The sequence below is a fragment of the Penicillium taxi genome (assembly GCF_028828555.1).
Source record: "Penicillium taxi strain IBT 34144 chromosome Unknown utg000003l_segment0_segment0, whole genome shotgun sequence".
NCBI classification, from domain to species: Eukaryota; Fungi; Ascomycota; class Eurotiomycetes; order Eurotiales; family Aspergillaceae; genus Penicillium; species Penicillium taxi.
The window spans coordinates 1818545-1833506 of record NW_026643205.1 but is presented as its reverse complement, the minus strand read 5'-3'; the positions used below and the strand labels follow the sequence as shown (position 1 = coordinate 1833506).

General features: G+C 46.6%; 7 protein-coding genes across 7 annotated transcripts; 3 read left to right on the top strand and 4 right to left on the bottom strand.

The window, feature by feature from the left end:
• Positions 1-851: 851 nt before the first annotated feature.
• N7495_004151 (tyrosine-protein phosphatase) lies at positions 852-1775 on the top strand (the record flags this gene model as incomplete). Its single annotated transcript, XM_057206802.1, has 2 exons — positions 852-1353; positions 1417-1775. 2 exons carry the CDS (start codon positions 852-854, stop codon positions 1773-1775), a joined length of 861 nt encoding a protein of 286 aa, XP_057064482.1.
• Positions 1776-2484: 709 nt separating this feature from the next.
• Positions 2485-5502, top strand: N7495_004150 (uncharacterized protein; the record flags this gene model as incomplete). Its single annotated transcript, XM_057206801.1, has 5 exons — positions 2485-2668; positions 2716-2722; positions 2782-2862; positions 2914-3140; positions 3191-5502. The coding sequence occupies 5 exons, from the start codon at positions 2485-2487 to the stop codon at positions 5500-5502; spliced, it is 2811 nt and encodes a 936-aa protein (XP_057064481.1).
• Positions 5503-5742: 240 nt separating this feature from the next.
• Positions 5743-7371, bottom strand: N7495_004149 (MFS transporter; the record flags this gene model as incomplete). Its single annotated transcript, XM_057206800.1, has 1 exon — positions 5743-7371. One exon carries the CDS (start codon positions 7369-7371, stop codon positions 5743-5745), a length of 1629 nt encoding a protein of 542 aa, XP_057064480.1.
• Positions 7372-9356: 1985 nt separating this feature from the next.
• Positions 9357-10109, bottom strand: N7495_004148 (uncharacterized protein; the record flags this gene model as incomplete). The annotated part of the gene is made up of 1 exon (XM_057206799.1): positions 9357-10109. The coding sequence occupies one exon, from the start codon at positions 10107-10109 to the stop codon at positions 9357-9359; it is 753 nt and encodes a 250-aa protein (XP_057064479.1).
• Positions 10110-11219: 1110 nt separating this feature from the next.
• Positions 11220-12232, top strand: N7495_004147 (class I SAM-dependent methyltransferase; the record flags this gene model as incomplete). Its single annotated transcript, XM_057206798.1, has 2 exons — positions 11220-11403; positions 11472-12232. 2 exons carry the CDS (start codon positions 11220-11222, stop codon positions 12230-12232), a joined length of 945 nt encoding a protein of 314 aa, XP_057064478.1.
• Positions 12233-12326: 94 nt separating this feature from the next.
• On the bottom strand, positions 12327-12506 carry N7495_004146 (uncharacterized protein; the record flags this gene model as incomplete). Its single annotated transcript, XM_057206797.1, has 1 exon — positions 12327-12506. The coding sequence occupies one exon, from the start codon at positions 12504-12506 to the stop codon at positions 12327-12329; it is 180 nt and encodes a 59-aa protein (XP_057064477.1).
• A 998-nt stretch (positions 12507-13504) lies between these two features.
• N7495_004145 (uncharacterized protein) lies at positions 13505-14896 on the bottom strand (the record flags this gene model as incomplete). The annotated part of the gene is made up of 2 exons (XM_057206796.1): positions 13505-14434; positions 14525-14896. The coding sequence occupies 2 exons, from the start codon at positions 14894-14896 to the stop codon at positions 13505-13507; spliced, it is 1302 nt and encodes a 433-aa protein (XP_057064476.1).
• Positions 14897-14962: the final 66 nt, after the last annotated feature.

The window sequence follows — 14962 nt, the reverse complement described above, 5'->3', positions numbered from 1 at the left end:
CAAGGTACCCAGGTACGCAATAAGACTGAATTTCTCAGTAGAATGATGAAACAACCTCCAGCGCTTCAATAGTCAGCTTAGATCTCGGGAATAGGCAATCGTATCCATAAAATCATAGTTAAACTGCCTTCTGCCCTGACCGCCTCCAATCGCAGTACTATTAGTTCCTGATCCCGGAATTTTCTTTCCTTTCTTTACCTAGTCAAGTTCTCCAGTCATTTTTCTTCTCCCAGTATTGTCCGGCTAGGATTCTTACTGTCTTCTCTTCTTTCACGATAACAGAAGTTCCCTGCAGGTTTTCCTCAAGCTGCACGGACCCAGTTGCCTTCTACCCCCACTTTCGGGAGGTAGTAAGTAATGCTGCCTGTATGTCAGAAATTCCCGAGGCCTGACAATTATAAATATTACTATTGACAATAAGCTTGACGTGACTAAACTGTTCTGGACCGCTGAAATGTGTCCGAAGATGACATGGGATCAGTCCCCAATGACTATAACCCAAAGCCGTTGACCTTAGGTCGTCAGTGCGTCTGGTGAGAGTGTAAGGGGAACGGAAAAATTTGTGTGATGAAGGATGGAATTGAGCTTGCAGGCTTCATGTAGTAGCGACTATGTATAATATAAGGGCCACCTGCAATTCCAGCATAAGATGATATACTACTTAATAGAAGAAATGGACGTATAAGGTTAGCGTGGGAAGTGGAGACATATCAGGTAGTAAACAAAAACCCAGTTCTTCAACACCTTCCACTTCCACCTTCCACCTTCAACATTTTGGGTTACAATACATCTTTACTCTTCTATTAAAACTACATCATCACACCCTAGCATCCCTCAAAGGGTTTTCCATCATGGACGGACCACTTCGCTTTATGCTGAAAACTGATCTCAGTACCTCGATTCCACCATGGATCGTGGATGTGATTCTGAAGAATCCTCCGTTCGAATCCATTCAGGGTGTCAACAATTTTCGCAACTTTACTCTTCAGAGTGGGTTTCGTAAGGGGTACGTGTACCGTTCTGCGCGTCTGAACGGAATCTCAGAATTAGGAAAGAGCACAATGGCCAATGACTTGGGAGTAACCACTATCTTCGATCTTCGTGACGAAGGAGAAATAGGTCAGATCCCCAGCCCGGTATTTGCTAATGGAATCTCCACCATCTCGTTGCCGTATGCAACCACGTTAGCATCATTGAAGACGGAAGATTTCGACCGAAACCACGAGGAGACAAGATTGGCGGCCTTCTGCAGGTTGTATATCGATATCACCAAGGCATTGAGTCCAATTTTTCGACTGGTGTTCACTCACATTAAGGATCGACCTGATGACCCCTTCGTTTTTCACTGCTCGCGTGAGTAAATTCCCGTCTGCAGGATTATTGTATTATTGCTAACTCATGCCTTCTCATATTCAGTTGGAAAAGACCGCACTGGAGTCTTGGCAGCACTGATCCTCCTTCTTGCTGGATCGCCCGCTAACGAAATAATAGACGACTACGTTATCACACGCGCGACACTCGAGCCAGCGCGAGAACGTTTGTTGCGCAGATGGGGGAAGTGCAATGGAGATGATTTGAGTCTCCATCAAATGGGTTGTATTGAGATGAGAGGAGCTCAAATGCACGTCATGGCGGCCTTCTTGACCACGTTCCAGACGATTTATGGCAGTATCGATAACTTTCTCACCAGAATCCTCGAGTTTAGTGCTGCCGATGTGCAGCAGATGCGACAGAACTTGATCGCCGCTGCTCCTCCGGCCGCTGCCGGACATTAGATTTCGGCCAAATGAGACGGAGTACTTGGAGTTGTCCGGAAAAGCTGGACTAGCTAGTGCGCCACAATCCAGGGTTCAATTACGGTCGGCATCTCTAAACAACCAGTATTGTCATCAGGAGTTTTATCACGGTATTGATTACGACAAACACTTGAAACTTGTATTGTTTACCTTAAGAAATCTGGCTGGAAACCAGCGGGATTGGGCTGCAGTCAGACTTCAGTCAGATCAAATAAAGCTTTTATGAATAACTCCGTACTTCTACTCCGTAATGCAACCCTTCCGGAAAATCTCTCCCCTCACGGACTCCACAAACAATGCAGATCATCAACTTTTCCCGCCAATGAGCCCAGATCTGGAAATTTGCTAATTGGAAAAAATGGGAATAGGGCATCCAGAATTGTCACCGTTTCTATCCCCCGCCTTGAAAGCCGTGCCATCCACCATACCATACCCATAGACACCGAATGGGGTACTTCGACTGCACAACACAGTGGCACGACACTGTTCCCACTTGTGGGTACAGAATCACAGACTAGCCGCGGCCCTGGACCCTGGTTGATCCCTTGGCACTTGATTTGATGCTGGTCATCTTCCGTCCATGAGGAATCTGGATAAATTGGCGAGAATGCCCTGCACAAATCTGACACCACAAGCCAACTGGTTAAGCCAAAATACGGTGAACTTTTGGGCTGCGACAAGTGTCACCATGCATTCTTGGAAGAAATTTGTACTCACTGTGCTACCATCGACTGCTCAATCTGTGCTTGGCCAGCATGTAGTCGATCTCAGCGGTGATGGCTGGACTGTTAGTAGTGAGGCCTTGAATATTTCAGTTCCAGGCCGTCTACCTTCTCAGGTCCACCTTGACCTATACGCAGCAAAAGTGATTGGTATGAATTTCCACTCTTGGGGTATTTTCTTGTTCTAACATGTACAGATGATCCGTTAGTATTGGAAACAACTCAAAAAAACACCTCAACGGTAAACTGACACCTATTAATAGATACTTTGGTCTTAATGAATTCGATTTGCGCTGGATCCCTTATAATAACTGGACCTACACAAGCAGACCTCTAGACAAGCTGTAAGTGTCCAGTTAAAGCAATTTCGCGGGGGTGTGAGCTAATTATATCAGGTCCCCTAATCCACAATCATCTTGGCTCGTCTTCAATGGACTTGATACTTTCACCACCATTGAGCTTTGTGGTCAATTCATCGGCACAACTGACAATCAGTTTCGTCAGTACACATTTGATGTAACCGATGCTCTAAGCAGCTGCAAGGTCGCCCCTACTCTAGATCTCAACTTTGGCAGTGCTCCTAATATTGTCAACCAAATTGCACAAGATCCAAACTCACAAAGTATGTTTCAAATATCGCTTTTAGAGATCATGGTCTGACTTTGTCGGAAGCCTGGCCTTCTAGACCACAACAAGTGTATGAGTTCCCCAATCGCTGGTTTATGCGCAAAGAACAGTCTGATTTTGGATGGGACTGGGGTCCGGCCTTTTCTCCAGCTGGTCCATGGAAGGACGCATTCCTCGTGCAGTTCGATCAAGATGAAAGTGTTTACGTCACAAACACCGATCTCGACATCTTTCGCAAGGGCCAGATAAATCACATCGCCCCGGATCTAAGTCAGCCCTGGGTTGTGAATGCAAGCATTGACTTTATTGGGCTCCCACCAACCAATCCTTCCATGACTATTGAGATCAAGGATGCTTCATCGGGAAGTATACTCAAATCAGCCACAATTCACAATGTTTCTACGGCAGGACAAAGCATAACTGGGAGTACCTTAGTCGATGCTGATGCCGCAAATCTGTGGTGGCCAACTGGTCTGGGCAAACAAAATTTATATGAAGTGACTATCACTGTCTACAATGGCCAGAAGCAGATACTAGCCAGCGTAAAAAAGCGCACTGGGTTCCGCACAATATTCCTGAATAGGTCCAATATCACGGAGGAGCAAATTGCCCAGGGCATTGCACCTGGAGCGAACTGGCACTTCGAGGTGAATGGTCAGGAGTTCTATGCGAAGGGTTCAAACTTCATACCACCGGATACTTTCTGGCCCCGAGTTACCGAAGCGAAAATGAAACGGCTCTTTGACGCTGTTGTGGCTGGTAATCAGAATATGCTTCGGGTCTGGGCATCTGGCGCGTACCTCCCAGACTTCATTTACGATATTGCAGATGAGCAGGGCATCCTTTTATGGAGCGAGTTCCAGTTCAGTGACGCGCTCTACCCAGTCGACCAGGAATTTCTAGACAACGTTGCAGCAGAGGTTATCTACAACGTGAGAAGACTCAACCATCACCCATCGTTAGCCCTGTGGGCGGGTGGAAACGAGATCGAAAGCTTGGAACTTCCTCTCGTGCAATCAGCGGACCCTGAAAACTATTCTTTCTATGTAGGGCAATATGAAGAGCTGTTCATCAGCCTGATTCTGCCACTCGTTTACGAGAATTCGCACTCCATTTCGTACATGCCAAGCAGTACAAACAACGGCTATCTCTGGGTTGACCTTTCTGCACCAGTCCCGATGGCAGAGCGTTATGATAATACAACCAGCGGCTCTTACTATTCAGATACCGACCACTACAACTACGCCAGCGATGTTGCCTTCGATATCTCAAGCTACCCTGTCGGTCGCTTTGCAAATGAGTTTGGCTTCCACAGCATGCCGAGCCTGCAGAGCTGGAAACAGGCAGTAGCCCCCCAAGATCTCCATTTCAACAGCAGTACAGTCCAGCTTCGAAACCACCACTACCCACCTGGTGGCACGAGTACTCGAAACTACAGCAACTCATCAAAGGGAATGGCTGAGATGACAGAAGCAGTGGAGCGTTACTATCCCGTTCCGCATAAGGAAGATTCTGTCGAAGAATTCAGTGCGTGGTGTCATGCGACACAAATATTCCAGGCTGATATGTACAAATCTGAGATCCAGTTCTATCGAAGAGGAAGTGGATTGCCAGAGCGTCAGCTCGGTTCCTTGTATTGGCAGCTCGAGGATATCTGGCAAGCCCCCACCTGGGCCGGTATCGAGTATGATGGTCGCTGGAAAGTTTTACACTACGTCGCCCGTGACATCTACAAACCCGTCATAATCGCTCCATACTGGAACTACTCGACAGGTGACCTCTCAATCTACGTCACATCTGATCTCTGGGAGAGTGTCCATGGTTCTGTGCACCTCAAATGGGTTGATCTTTCTGGAACGCCTATTTCAGGGAATGCGGTCGTGGTCACTCCAGAGACCATCGAATTCACTGTGGGTGCTCTCAACACAACCAAGATACTCGACACGAACATATCCAAGCTCTCTCTTTCGAACCAGACGAATGCTATTCTCCTCATGTCTGTCGATGCACAGGGCCACCTCCCGAACAACGTCGATAGGGCTGTGTCAAAGTTCACTCACGAAAACAAATTCACTCCCGTATTTCCGAAAAACCTGTCCTTGGTCGATCCAAAGCTTGAGCTTTCATATGATGAATCATCCAAGACTTTCATCGTCGAAGCCAAGAGTGGGGTCTCGCTTTACACCTGGTTGGATTATCCTGCTGGTGTTGTGGGCTACTTTGAAGAGAACGCGTTCACTCTTCTTCCGGGAGATAAACGCATAGTGGGCTTCGTGTTGCAGTTGGATGAGACAAATGGACAGTGGGTGCATAATGTAACAGTTAAGAGCTTGTGGGATCAGACTACTAATGTGTGAGAATGGTTCCTACAACTTGCGCTTCTAAGGTTGAGCAATTAACTATCAAATCTCTTGCCGGAGGGTCAAAGGGAACCATTAACTAACGCCAAATTTCAATTATTATCATTAATTTTAAGGTATAAAAACTTGTAAACCTCCTCACAAATATCATCTAAATCATAAGTAATCATACACTCCCCTCTCCTCTATAGAGTGGTTTCCCCATTATGATCCCCCAGTCTACTCTATTCCACCTTTTTAGTTGTGATTGAGTCTCGCTCTAAGCTTGGCTCCAAACCAGTAAAAGCCGTAGGGAATGAAGACCATCCCAACTCCAATGAAAGCAAGCAGCCACGAAGCCCATTGCAATCCAAGACGATGATACATTTGGGTAATGAAAAGAGGGAAGGCTGCACCACCTCCCGATCGCACAAAAACCTTGGCAGCCAGAGCTGAGGCGGCATACTTCTGATACGAATCAATGATGTAGTTGTTCACGGCGTAGTAGCACAGAACCATGCCGAATCCGAAAGCAATTCCCGATGAAGCAGGTCCCACCCAAATGATATGCTTGTAGGAGGTGGCGCCGAGAATAAAGAATGCAATTGGCACGAATGGTGCTCCCCAAAGGGCAGCGATAAGTCGGTCTTCGGGTGTCGGTGCTCTTTCCGCGCAAATACGAGCGAATTGCTTTTCAATTATAGGAGTTACCACCAGTGCAAAAGCGGCACCGATCAAAATAGGAATAAACATTAGACCGATCTGGCCGTCGTTGTAGTCGTATAGTTCTCCGAAGATGACGGGATAGGCGAAGAAGAATGCGTAGAGCATAGAATATATAAGCACGATGTATAAGTTCATGAGATCAAGCACTGGCTCGGTCAATATCATCTGGAGCGGGCGAATCAAGTTTGTACGGGCGATCTCGCTGAATGTCAGCTTTTTCTTCTCCTGCTCGGTGATGATGTTTGGATTTCCACTCTCTTTTCGAAGCTTCTTGGCTCGGCTTTTGAGAATGACTGGTGCGTAAGTCTCCGGGATCAGCGCAACCATGACCGTGACAGCGCCAGTGAAGGCAAGGTTGACCCAGAAGAACAGGTCCAATCTATGGGATCCAACGTTGATCCAGCCGTTGACAATTGGACCAATGACGGGACCGCAGTAAGGAGCAGCAGCGAAATAAGCAATGGCCATGCCACGTTCCTCGATATCCCAGATGTCGGCAATGGTTCCACCAGCCAGAGACAGACCCGAGCTGGAGAAGACACCACACAGGAATCGGCTAGCGAGTAGGCCTCCAATGTTAGGTGAAAGAGCACAAGGGATGTTCATGATGGTGTAAAGGCTCATCGAGACGATATAGACAGGCCGCCTACCAATGATCTCAGACAATGGAGACCAGAGCAATGGGCCAACAGCAAAACCGCAAACCATGATTGAGCAAGTCAAAATGGCAACCTCCTCGGAAACATTGTATTTTTCCTCAATCAGACCCAAGCCACCTGTAACGATTGCAGAACCGTAGGCAATACAGACAACGAGCAAAGATGCAACCATTGTGATATACCAGCGATAATTGCGGGACCAGTTATGGGGGTTTCCAGCATCATCAATAGTGAAGGTCACAAATTCCACGTCGTCTTTGAGGCCTTTCTCTATATCACCTTCACGATCGCTTGTTTGCAAGGTTCCGGTACTTGAGTTTCGGGATCGGATAGTTTTTAATGTGGTTTCTGGAACAATACCAGTAGCTGTTTCGACGGTATATTCTTCAGGGAAGACTGGTTCATCTGGTCGACCAACATCGGGGTAGTTGACGTCCAATGGCGGAGGAGTTTCTGTGATAGTGTTGCGAAGAGATTCTCGCGTTTCAACCCTTGTTATCATATCGAGAGTCTGATGAGATATAAATTCAGATGTCTTGGTAATTAGTTGATATTATTGATACCAATTGACAAGAAAGGGCGAGGAATACCTTCATTTATAGGTGTATGAGTTCAAGAATTTTTTGGCATAGATAGTGGTCTATAGTTGGTGCTTGCCGAATGATCTCCGAACACAGACCGACCAATATCAGACGTTTTACCCATTCTAGTATTGTTATTAGCGAATGTTTTAGCATCAGCCTAGAATTCGGCCCAGGGGTGCGTTTAGATCGGCTTGTGTTACCCTAGCGTGAACTAGTTTGATGCGGTATGTCATATCAATCAGCGAAACCCGGCATAATGTCGGATATAGCTCGGTGCCGAGAGAATACCGATATATCTTACAGTAGTAAAAGATCATATGCACCTTCATTCATATTGAGACACTGATTGATCGATTGATCGTCAACAGCTTGCGTCATAAACAGTTTCAACTAAAATGGAAAGACAATCTCTTCTGACCATGGCTTTCAAATGTCCTTTTGTAGCTTGGGTTTAATCGCAGAAATTTCGTCCTCGATTATCAAGAACAGTAATTCTGTGCCGAACAAAAGCAGCAATATACTCTTTCCAGGGTTTCATTCTACATAACCATACTATTTCTCTGATTGACCGTTGTTTAGCTGATAAGTTTGTGGGCTTGAAAATTAGAATCAATCAGGTGCTATCAATCCTTCCGGTGGAGCTGTGAGCTGCTAATTAGTTAATACGGTTGGGGGCGATTGGTGATTATTAGCCTGATTAAAGAACAAAAGTGACATGACTATGGATATAGTAAGTCAACTAACGCATAAGGCTGAGAAAAATGAAAATGAAGAAATGACTTTCACTATCACACCTGGGCATTCTAAAATGGACCGGGGCTGACAAGACTATGAAGATAGGTTTATTTGGAATGGAAGATGATTATACTGAACATCAAGCTCTGCATGTCCATTGATATGTTTCCATGTGAACGGGAGATCTGGATAGCTCAAACGTTGAACAGTTGAACTCTGAAGAGGGCAAAAGGACCGAGAGGTGAGCCCATTAGGTAGAAGATAGATATGTTTTTTCTCCTATAATTTCTTGTTGGTCATACGCCTGAAAGTGAGCTGTTGTTATTGCACACCGTCATTTACTTGATTGAGGATAACGTAGCTAGGCAGTGAAAATTCCAAGATGAAGAAGGTTGAAAGTATGTTTGTGCTCTGTATCTATAGCGCATGTAGTAAAATGGAAAGCTTTCATCCCACAGCAGCATCGCATCAACGAACATAAAATCAACTTGGAAGTTAATCAACACGCAATTTCGCCTTTTAAAGATCCACTTTGGTCTGGACTCTGGTGCGTCGACAATTCGTTCAGGAATGATTAGCTATATGAAGCCCGATTATTTTCGACGTTGTCCGTAAGTTTATCGGCCCTACAGGCTCCTTACTCTTGGCTTCTGCCTTTCCAAGCTAACTGCGTCAAATATTATTACACCGCTACCTGGAAATTTTCATGGATTGGGTTAAGATCTACCCCGGGACCTGCTCGTGACCACAATGACGGTAAATATTTACTTGAATTTTCTGGAAATAGCAGCCATTTCATATCTGGGTGATCAGTGGTAGATACATTGGTCATAGAAGTAAAAGATGGTCAGGCTAAAATTTAGCAATGTCACTGTCCTACTAATTTTGGCTGGTTTAACCACCTATTGAATCCATATCTAGGCACTTTATCAACGACCAGGTCTTCACCTTGCCGTGAAATGTGGTCACTTACCCCACTTAGGTGCGATAGTTTCGGCAGCTAGTGACACATTTATGCCTCACATTGCATGTAAGAGAGAAAGTAATCCTGATAGGCAGCTTGGCCGCTGGCTATGGCCGGGCCAAGTCGCTACGTTTGAGCGGAAAAGATAAGTGTATATCACAATTTCCACACTCAGTTATTCTGGACATAGTCATACAGTCGAGGCTAGCCCATAGTACCCTCAAAAACAGGCTTTTTGCTACCAGGGTGATCTGCCGCCTTACAAGCCTTCTCAGCAAAATTTTTGATGTCCTTCAACTGTGACGCCTTGGCATAGCACTTCCATTTAGGAAAAAGTGTTGGAGATCCAGTAGATGACTCGCTGCAGGGTTTGATTTTGAACTTGTGATTGATTGAATTGTACACGTCTTCCACGCCGGTTTTTGTGAGCGGACCACACCCAATAAACAGCCGAATTGACGTATTTGAAGGGCCAAGATCCATAAAAAGGTGGTACTCAGAGGCCAACGTTTCATTTTTGACAGGAGCACATGTCCCTTTCTTTGAATCGTATTTCACAGGGCTCTTCATGTGCTTCGCTGTGCAGATCTTCTCGCTCATTTTTATAGGCGTCTTACACCACCTTAACGCATCATTGCAAGCAAGGCTTTCGGGAGAGAGGTGACACTGAGCAGTGTCAAACTTACACCACTCAACAGCACATTTTTTTGCTTCATCTTTGCTGCACTTTTTTTGACAGGTTGAACCTGGTAAACTGCCTTCCGCTAGGAGGTCTGATCTCAGGAAGCCTGGTTGACAGTTTCCATCGCCGGTATTATACCAGCTTGTGCATTCCTCGGTCAAGTCACAAGTCAGTCGGTTCTTATCTCTCTTGGAGATGTCTGTCAATGGGGTAGACGCAGTACTAGAGATCACGGTGCTGATAGCCAGAAGGAATGAAAGCCAACGATTTATCATGTCGATATATGGAAGAATTGGCGGGGAAGCCAGTTGTATGATGTTCTGTAACCTTAAAGATCTTGAGAATTTGAGCAATACAACCTTCCAAGGTTGGAATATGAGAGAGTGGTTAGACAAAAAATCACATTTATCGATCAGGGATTAGTGATCTCGCCTACCCAGGGGACCTTGTACCTAGGTAACATTCCAAGGGTTAAGAATTCCACTTGAGGAAGGCTACAGGGACCAGAATGCCACCCAGGTAATGAACCTGTCCCAAAGCCAAGAATTTCCAGTAGCCTTGCAGGTTTTTGGAATATGTGCATGCACATATCTCGATCTGTCCACCTGGGCATCCATCAATGGATTAACTTTTGGCTGTAGGCCTTGGAGGCGGCCAAACAAGTACCTAAGACGTATAGTGAGGCATCCATACCTATTTAGGTATCAAGGGACAGAGGTCAATACATAGATTTAGGGACCACGGGTGACAGACTTGGGAGATACCTAATTACCATCTGCAAATGGGTGCCCAGGTGTCTAGGTAACTTCTAGAGCAGCACTCAATGATACACCTTGGTAGTTCAATGCCTCAAAGATTTCAAACTTCCAGAAAGGTGTATACCGTTTGACGGGCTATTAGTGTCCGGTTTGTGGGAAGGAACTTCGAATCAAATCATCTAAGCACGGATGTTCCGATGTACCTAGGTAGGGTATTCAAGGACATACTATTAAAACACGACTAGGGTCTTCAGATGTCGGGATGATAGTGGGCGACATATGTTGGCAAATAGTGTTCTAAGAGTCTAAGGGTTGTCTGCACCTGGAATTGACAGCAATTTTCTAAAAAAATCTAAATCTCGAAGAAGAATAGTAGTCCTCGGGAGTGGACTCAATTTCAAGGTTGAAACTTGAGAGACATCTATATCTGCCCGCGGGCATAGACTCAGCTTGAGATCTGGAATTGCACTGTTTGATCAAAGCCTAGACCACATATTCCGATTGGCCCAATGCCGGGTACGCTACTCCAAGAAAGGCATAATGTGGGTCTCGCGATATCTGGCGGGAGCTGGAGGCCGAAAAGTTGTTTTTCTCAACTCCCTCAATTTCTCCAAAATACCCTACGCCATGTCGACCCGTTCAGCCTGGCGAGCACTGCACTACAGTGCCAAGCGTCGCACTGTCCAGCCCACCACTCCATACCGCTGTTTTTCCTGCACCCGCGCTGCGCAGGATCAGCCTAAATCGGATCAGGAACGCCTGACACATTTCGGATTCAGAAATGTGCCCGAGTCAGAGAAGGAGTCACGAGGTAGGCACCTTTGCATCCAAAGTGGTTCGAATTGCCTAGGGAGACAAAGCTAACGAATCAATTCACAGTCGGCGCTGTCTTCAGCTCCGTCGCTTCCTCGTACGACCAGATGAACGACCTCATGTCCCTAGGAATCCACCGCCTCTGGAAAGATCACTTCGTGCGCTCGCTGAACCCCGGCTCACCACTATCTGCGCGAATCAACAGCACCGAGAAGAAAGGCTGGAACATCCTCGACATCGCCGGCGGGACCGGCGACATCGCCTTCCGCATGCTTGACCACGCCACCAACATCAACCACGACATCGAAACCCGCGTCACGATCAGTGACATCAATGCCGAGATGTTAGCTGAAGGCCGCAAGCGTTCCACCCAAACCCCTTACTACAACACAGACCGCCTGTCCTTTGTTGAGGCCAACGCAGAGCACATGCCGCATATCCCGGATAACTCTGTTGATTTGTACACTGTTGTTTTCGGTATCCGGAATTTCACTGACAAGCAGGCTGCACTGAACGAGGCTTTCCGCGTGCTTAAGCCTGGTGGTGTCTTTGCCTGCATGGAGTTCAGTAAGGTCGACAACCCACTTTTCGATGCTGTGTACAAGAGGTGGAACTTTGGTGCTATTCCTATGATTGGTCAGCTTGTTGCTGGTGATCGCGATAGCTACCAGTATCTCGTTGAGAGTATTGAGAAATTCCCCAGTCAAGATGAGTTCCGCGGTATGATCCAGAAGGCAGGATTCATGATTCCTGGTGTTGGATACGAGAACCTTACTATGGGTATTGCTGCTATTCACAAGGGTATCAAGCCGGTTACTCGAGCTTAATTTGTGGGGGTTTCAAGTTGAGGATCTGAACCTGCTTGTTTCCTTTGAAAAATGCGTCAGGTTTGTATATTATAAAATTTTTCGTATTGTAACTTTATACACGATTAATATCTCCAATATCGGTATACCGACCATCTTCTGAGGTCCTTTCGATGATATCCACTTCATATGTCAGTTGAGAATTGTTCAATCCTAACCAGTAGGGCTTTTCATGTACATCGCAGCTTCGGCCTGGTTCATATCCATCTCCTTTCAGGACTCGGCGGGGATACATTTTTGCTACCAGAAGCTGAGCCCCAAGTCTCCAGTCTTCTGTCTCTCCGTTTCACCTGCAGCCGTACACTTGTCGAGTCCTATCAGCCACAATTTCTGTCTTTGAAAGCAGCTGGTGTTAGCATTCGAAGTTCCCGACCAAAGACATATCGTTACCCTAGACACATGATCAGAATTTTTATCGTTGTATCCTGTCGCCTCCGCTTCGATTAACTCCTGATGAGTGGAAGACGGTGTCAATTCTTGAAGGAGTTGGCATGCAACTCGGAAGCAGCTTATATAAAATCCGTTGAGATGATGGGCTTTCATGTGTAGGATCTCGTTCGGCAGATTGAATATACACTGGATAGTGTATGGTTGCGACATTGTAGTAATCAGTATATGTTGCTATAGGCCCCCGTTCACGAGTTGAGGAACCAGGACTACAGGTATAGTGAGTCTAGGAGGGTCATGGGTATGGATGAGAGTCTTCTGAGCGGGGTGGTCTATTTTGGGTGAAGTACAAGTGACTTGTAGTGAGTACGGTTGTACTGACCAGCCCACTAAGTAAGGTTTCTTACTCTTCGACCAACCATAAGATGATATTCAGCCGAAACAGCTCCTCTGACTCATACATCACACAGAATATGGCACCTTGAGCTTTCTTCTAGTTTGACAAATAGACTCGACGTCAGAGTCCAGGATTAGTCCAGGATTAGTCATTTCACGTGGCTCGATGTGCATTACAGCAATGGCCGTCACTAGTCGTATAGGTTTACCCTAATCCCGACAACATGAGCCGGTGAATAGCCTTGCAGTCAATAGGATTCTGGCCCAAAAATACCGCTTGGGAGGCTAAAAGAACTGAGTAGGTATCATATGTTATTTTAAGATACATTAAAAAGCAGTTGCATCGTCGACCGAGATTGTCAATCGTATGTGCAATCCGGGAAAATCAGCGGAAAAGATATTATAGCCTCACTTCGCTCAACAGTGATAACAATGATGGAAACTACCTGCTTACTCGCCCCACAAGTCTTCCGCCTCGATGAAACCGAGGCAAATGTTGTCTGTCATGTCCTTCATCACGGCGATGACAGATATGGGGTCAGAACCAGCGCGCGATACAGAGACGAGATGACGCAGTTCAGTAAGCGGAGTCAACTCGGGCACCGCGAACCATTTAGAAGAAGGAACGGCAAGTGGAGGGCCCGAATCATTGATTAAAGCATCCGATAACAGCATATCAACGTTAGTCTTTCGCGAAAGAAAAGAGAGAATACGTCGTGGAGGAATAATTTGATCGGGAGAAAGAAAGGCCCATGATTTAGCATTGGGATGCTGAATGGCTGTAAGAAGAAGATCAAGTAACCGAATATCGTTTTTTGTAGAAGGTGCAGCAGTGGGTATTTGGTTGAAAGGCACGAGTATAGTTGAAGGAATCCGACCATTGTCCGAAGAAGGTAGAAGTGTCAGTGGGGGGATTGATGCACCACTCACAATATCGTCCCAGGCAAGAGAAAACGAGCTGGTAGACGAAGGTGAGTTGGTCGGAGGTGAGAAAGTGCTCGATGCCGGGGTCGTGGCCATGGCTGCTGCACCAATCGCACCGCCGGGATGGTGGTTGCGAAAGACGTCGGCAGGGCCCTTTCCCGGGGCTGTGTGTAATTTTCGGGCAGCGGCAATGGCCAATGCATCACCCAGACAGAGAGCTACTGTGGTAGAAGAAGTCGGGGCGCTCACACCGAGAGAAGCTTCCTCTTCTTCATGGATTGGAGCTTGAAGAAGAATACCCAAACCCATCGGACCGTGTAAAGAGAGCAACGGACATGATGCAGGTTCAGTATGTGATGACAAGGCGATGATAGGAACGGTCAAAGGAATGTGAGGGAGCAGAGTAAGAAGCTCTGGCGAGCGACCCGAAAACGAGATCAGAAGGATGGTGTCGTTCTATATTCAAAAAAAGTCAGCCGTTGTAAGTCTCGTTCGTCCAATCATTGCGATGTGGACCGAGTTGACGCAGGGACAAGCATAGCGTACCGGTCGAATTAAACCTAGATCTCCATGCAGCGCCTCAGTCGGGTGAAGAAACGCGCTGTAGATGCCCAGACTGTTCATTGTCGCTTCGATCTTTCGTCCAATCTTCCCACTCTTTCCCACCCCGCATATAACCAGCTTGCCGGCGTTTTGAACGCTACGCGCAATCTGATCTACGGCGCGCGCTAGATCCTGTTGCGCACGCGTATTTGTCTGATAGAGATGCTCCAGGTGCGCGAGAGCGGCGCGTTCAGTGGACATTACATGGATTGCAGTTACTACTGAGGAAATCTCCTTTGTCATTGTCGGCGAGCCTGATGGGTAGGGAGGAGTGAGGGGTCCAGAAAGCATTATTGGAGAAGAGATGTTGGTCATGTTGGGAGAGAGTGAGGGGTCAATGGCTTCATATTAGGGAGGAGAGAGCAAGTGTAAGAGTACTAG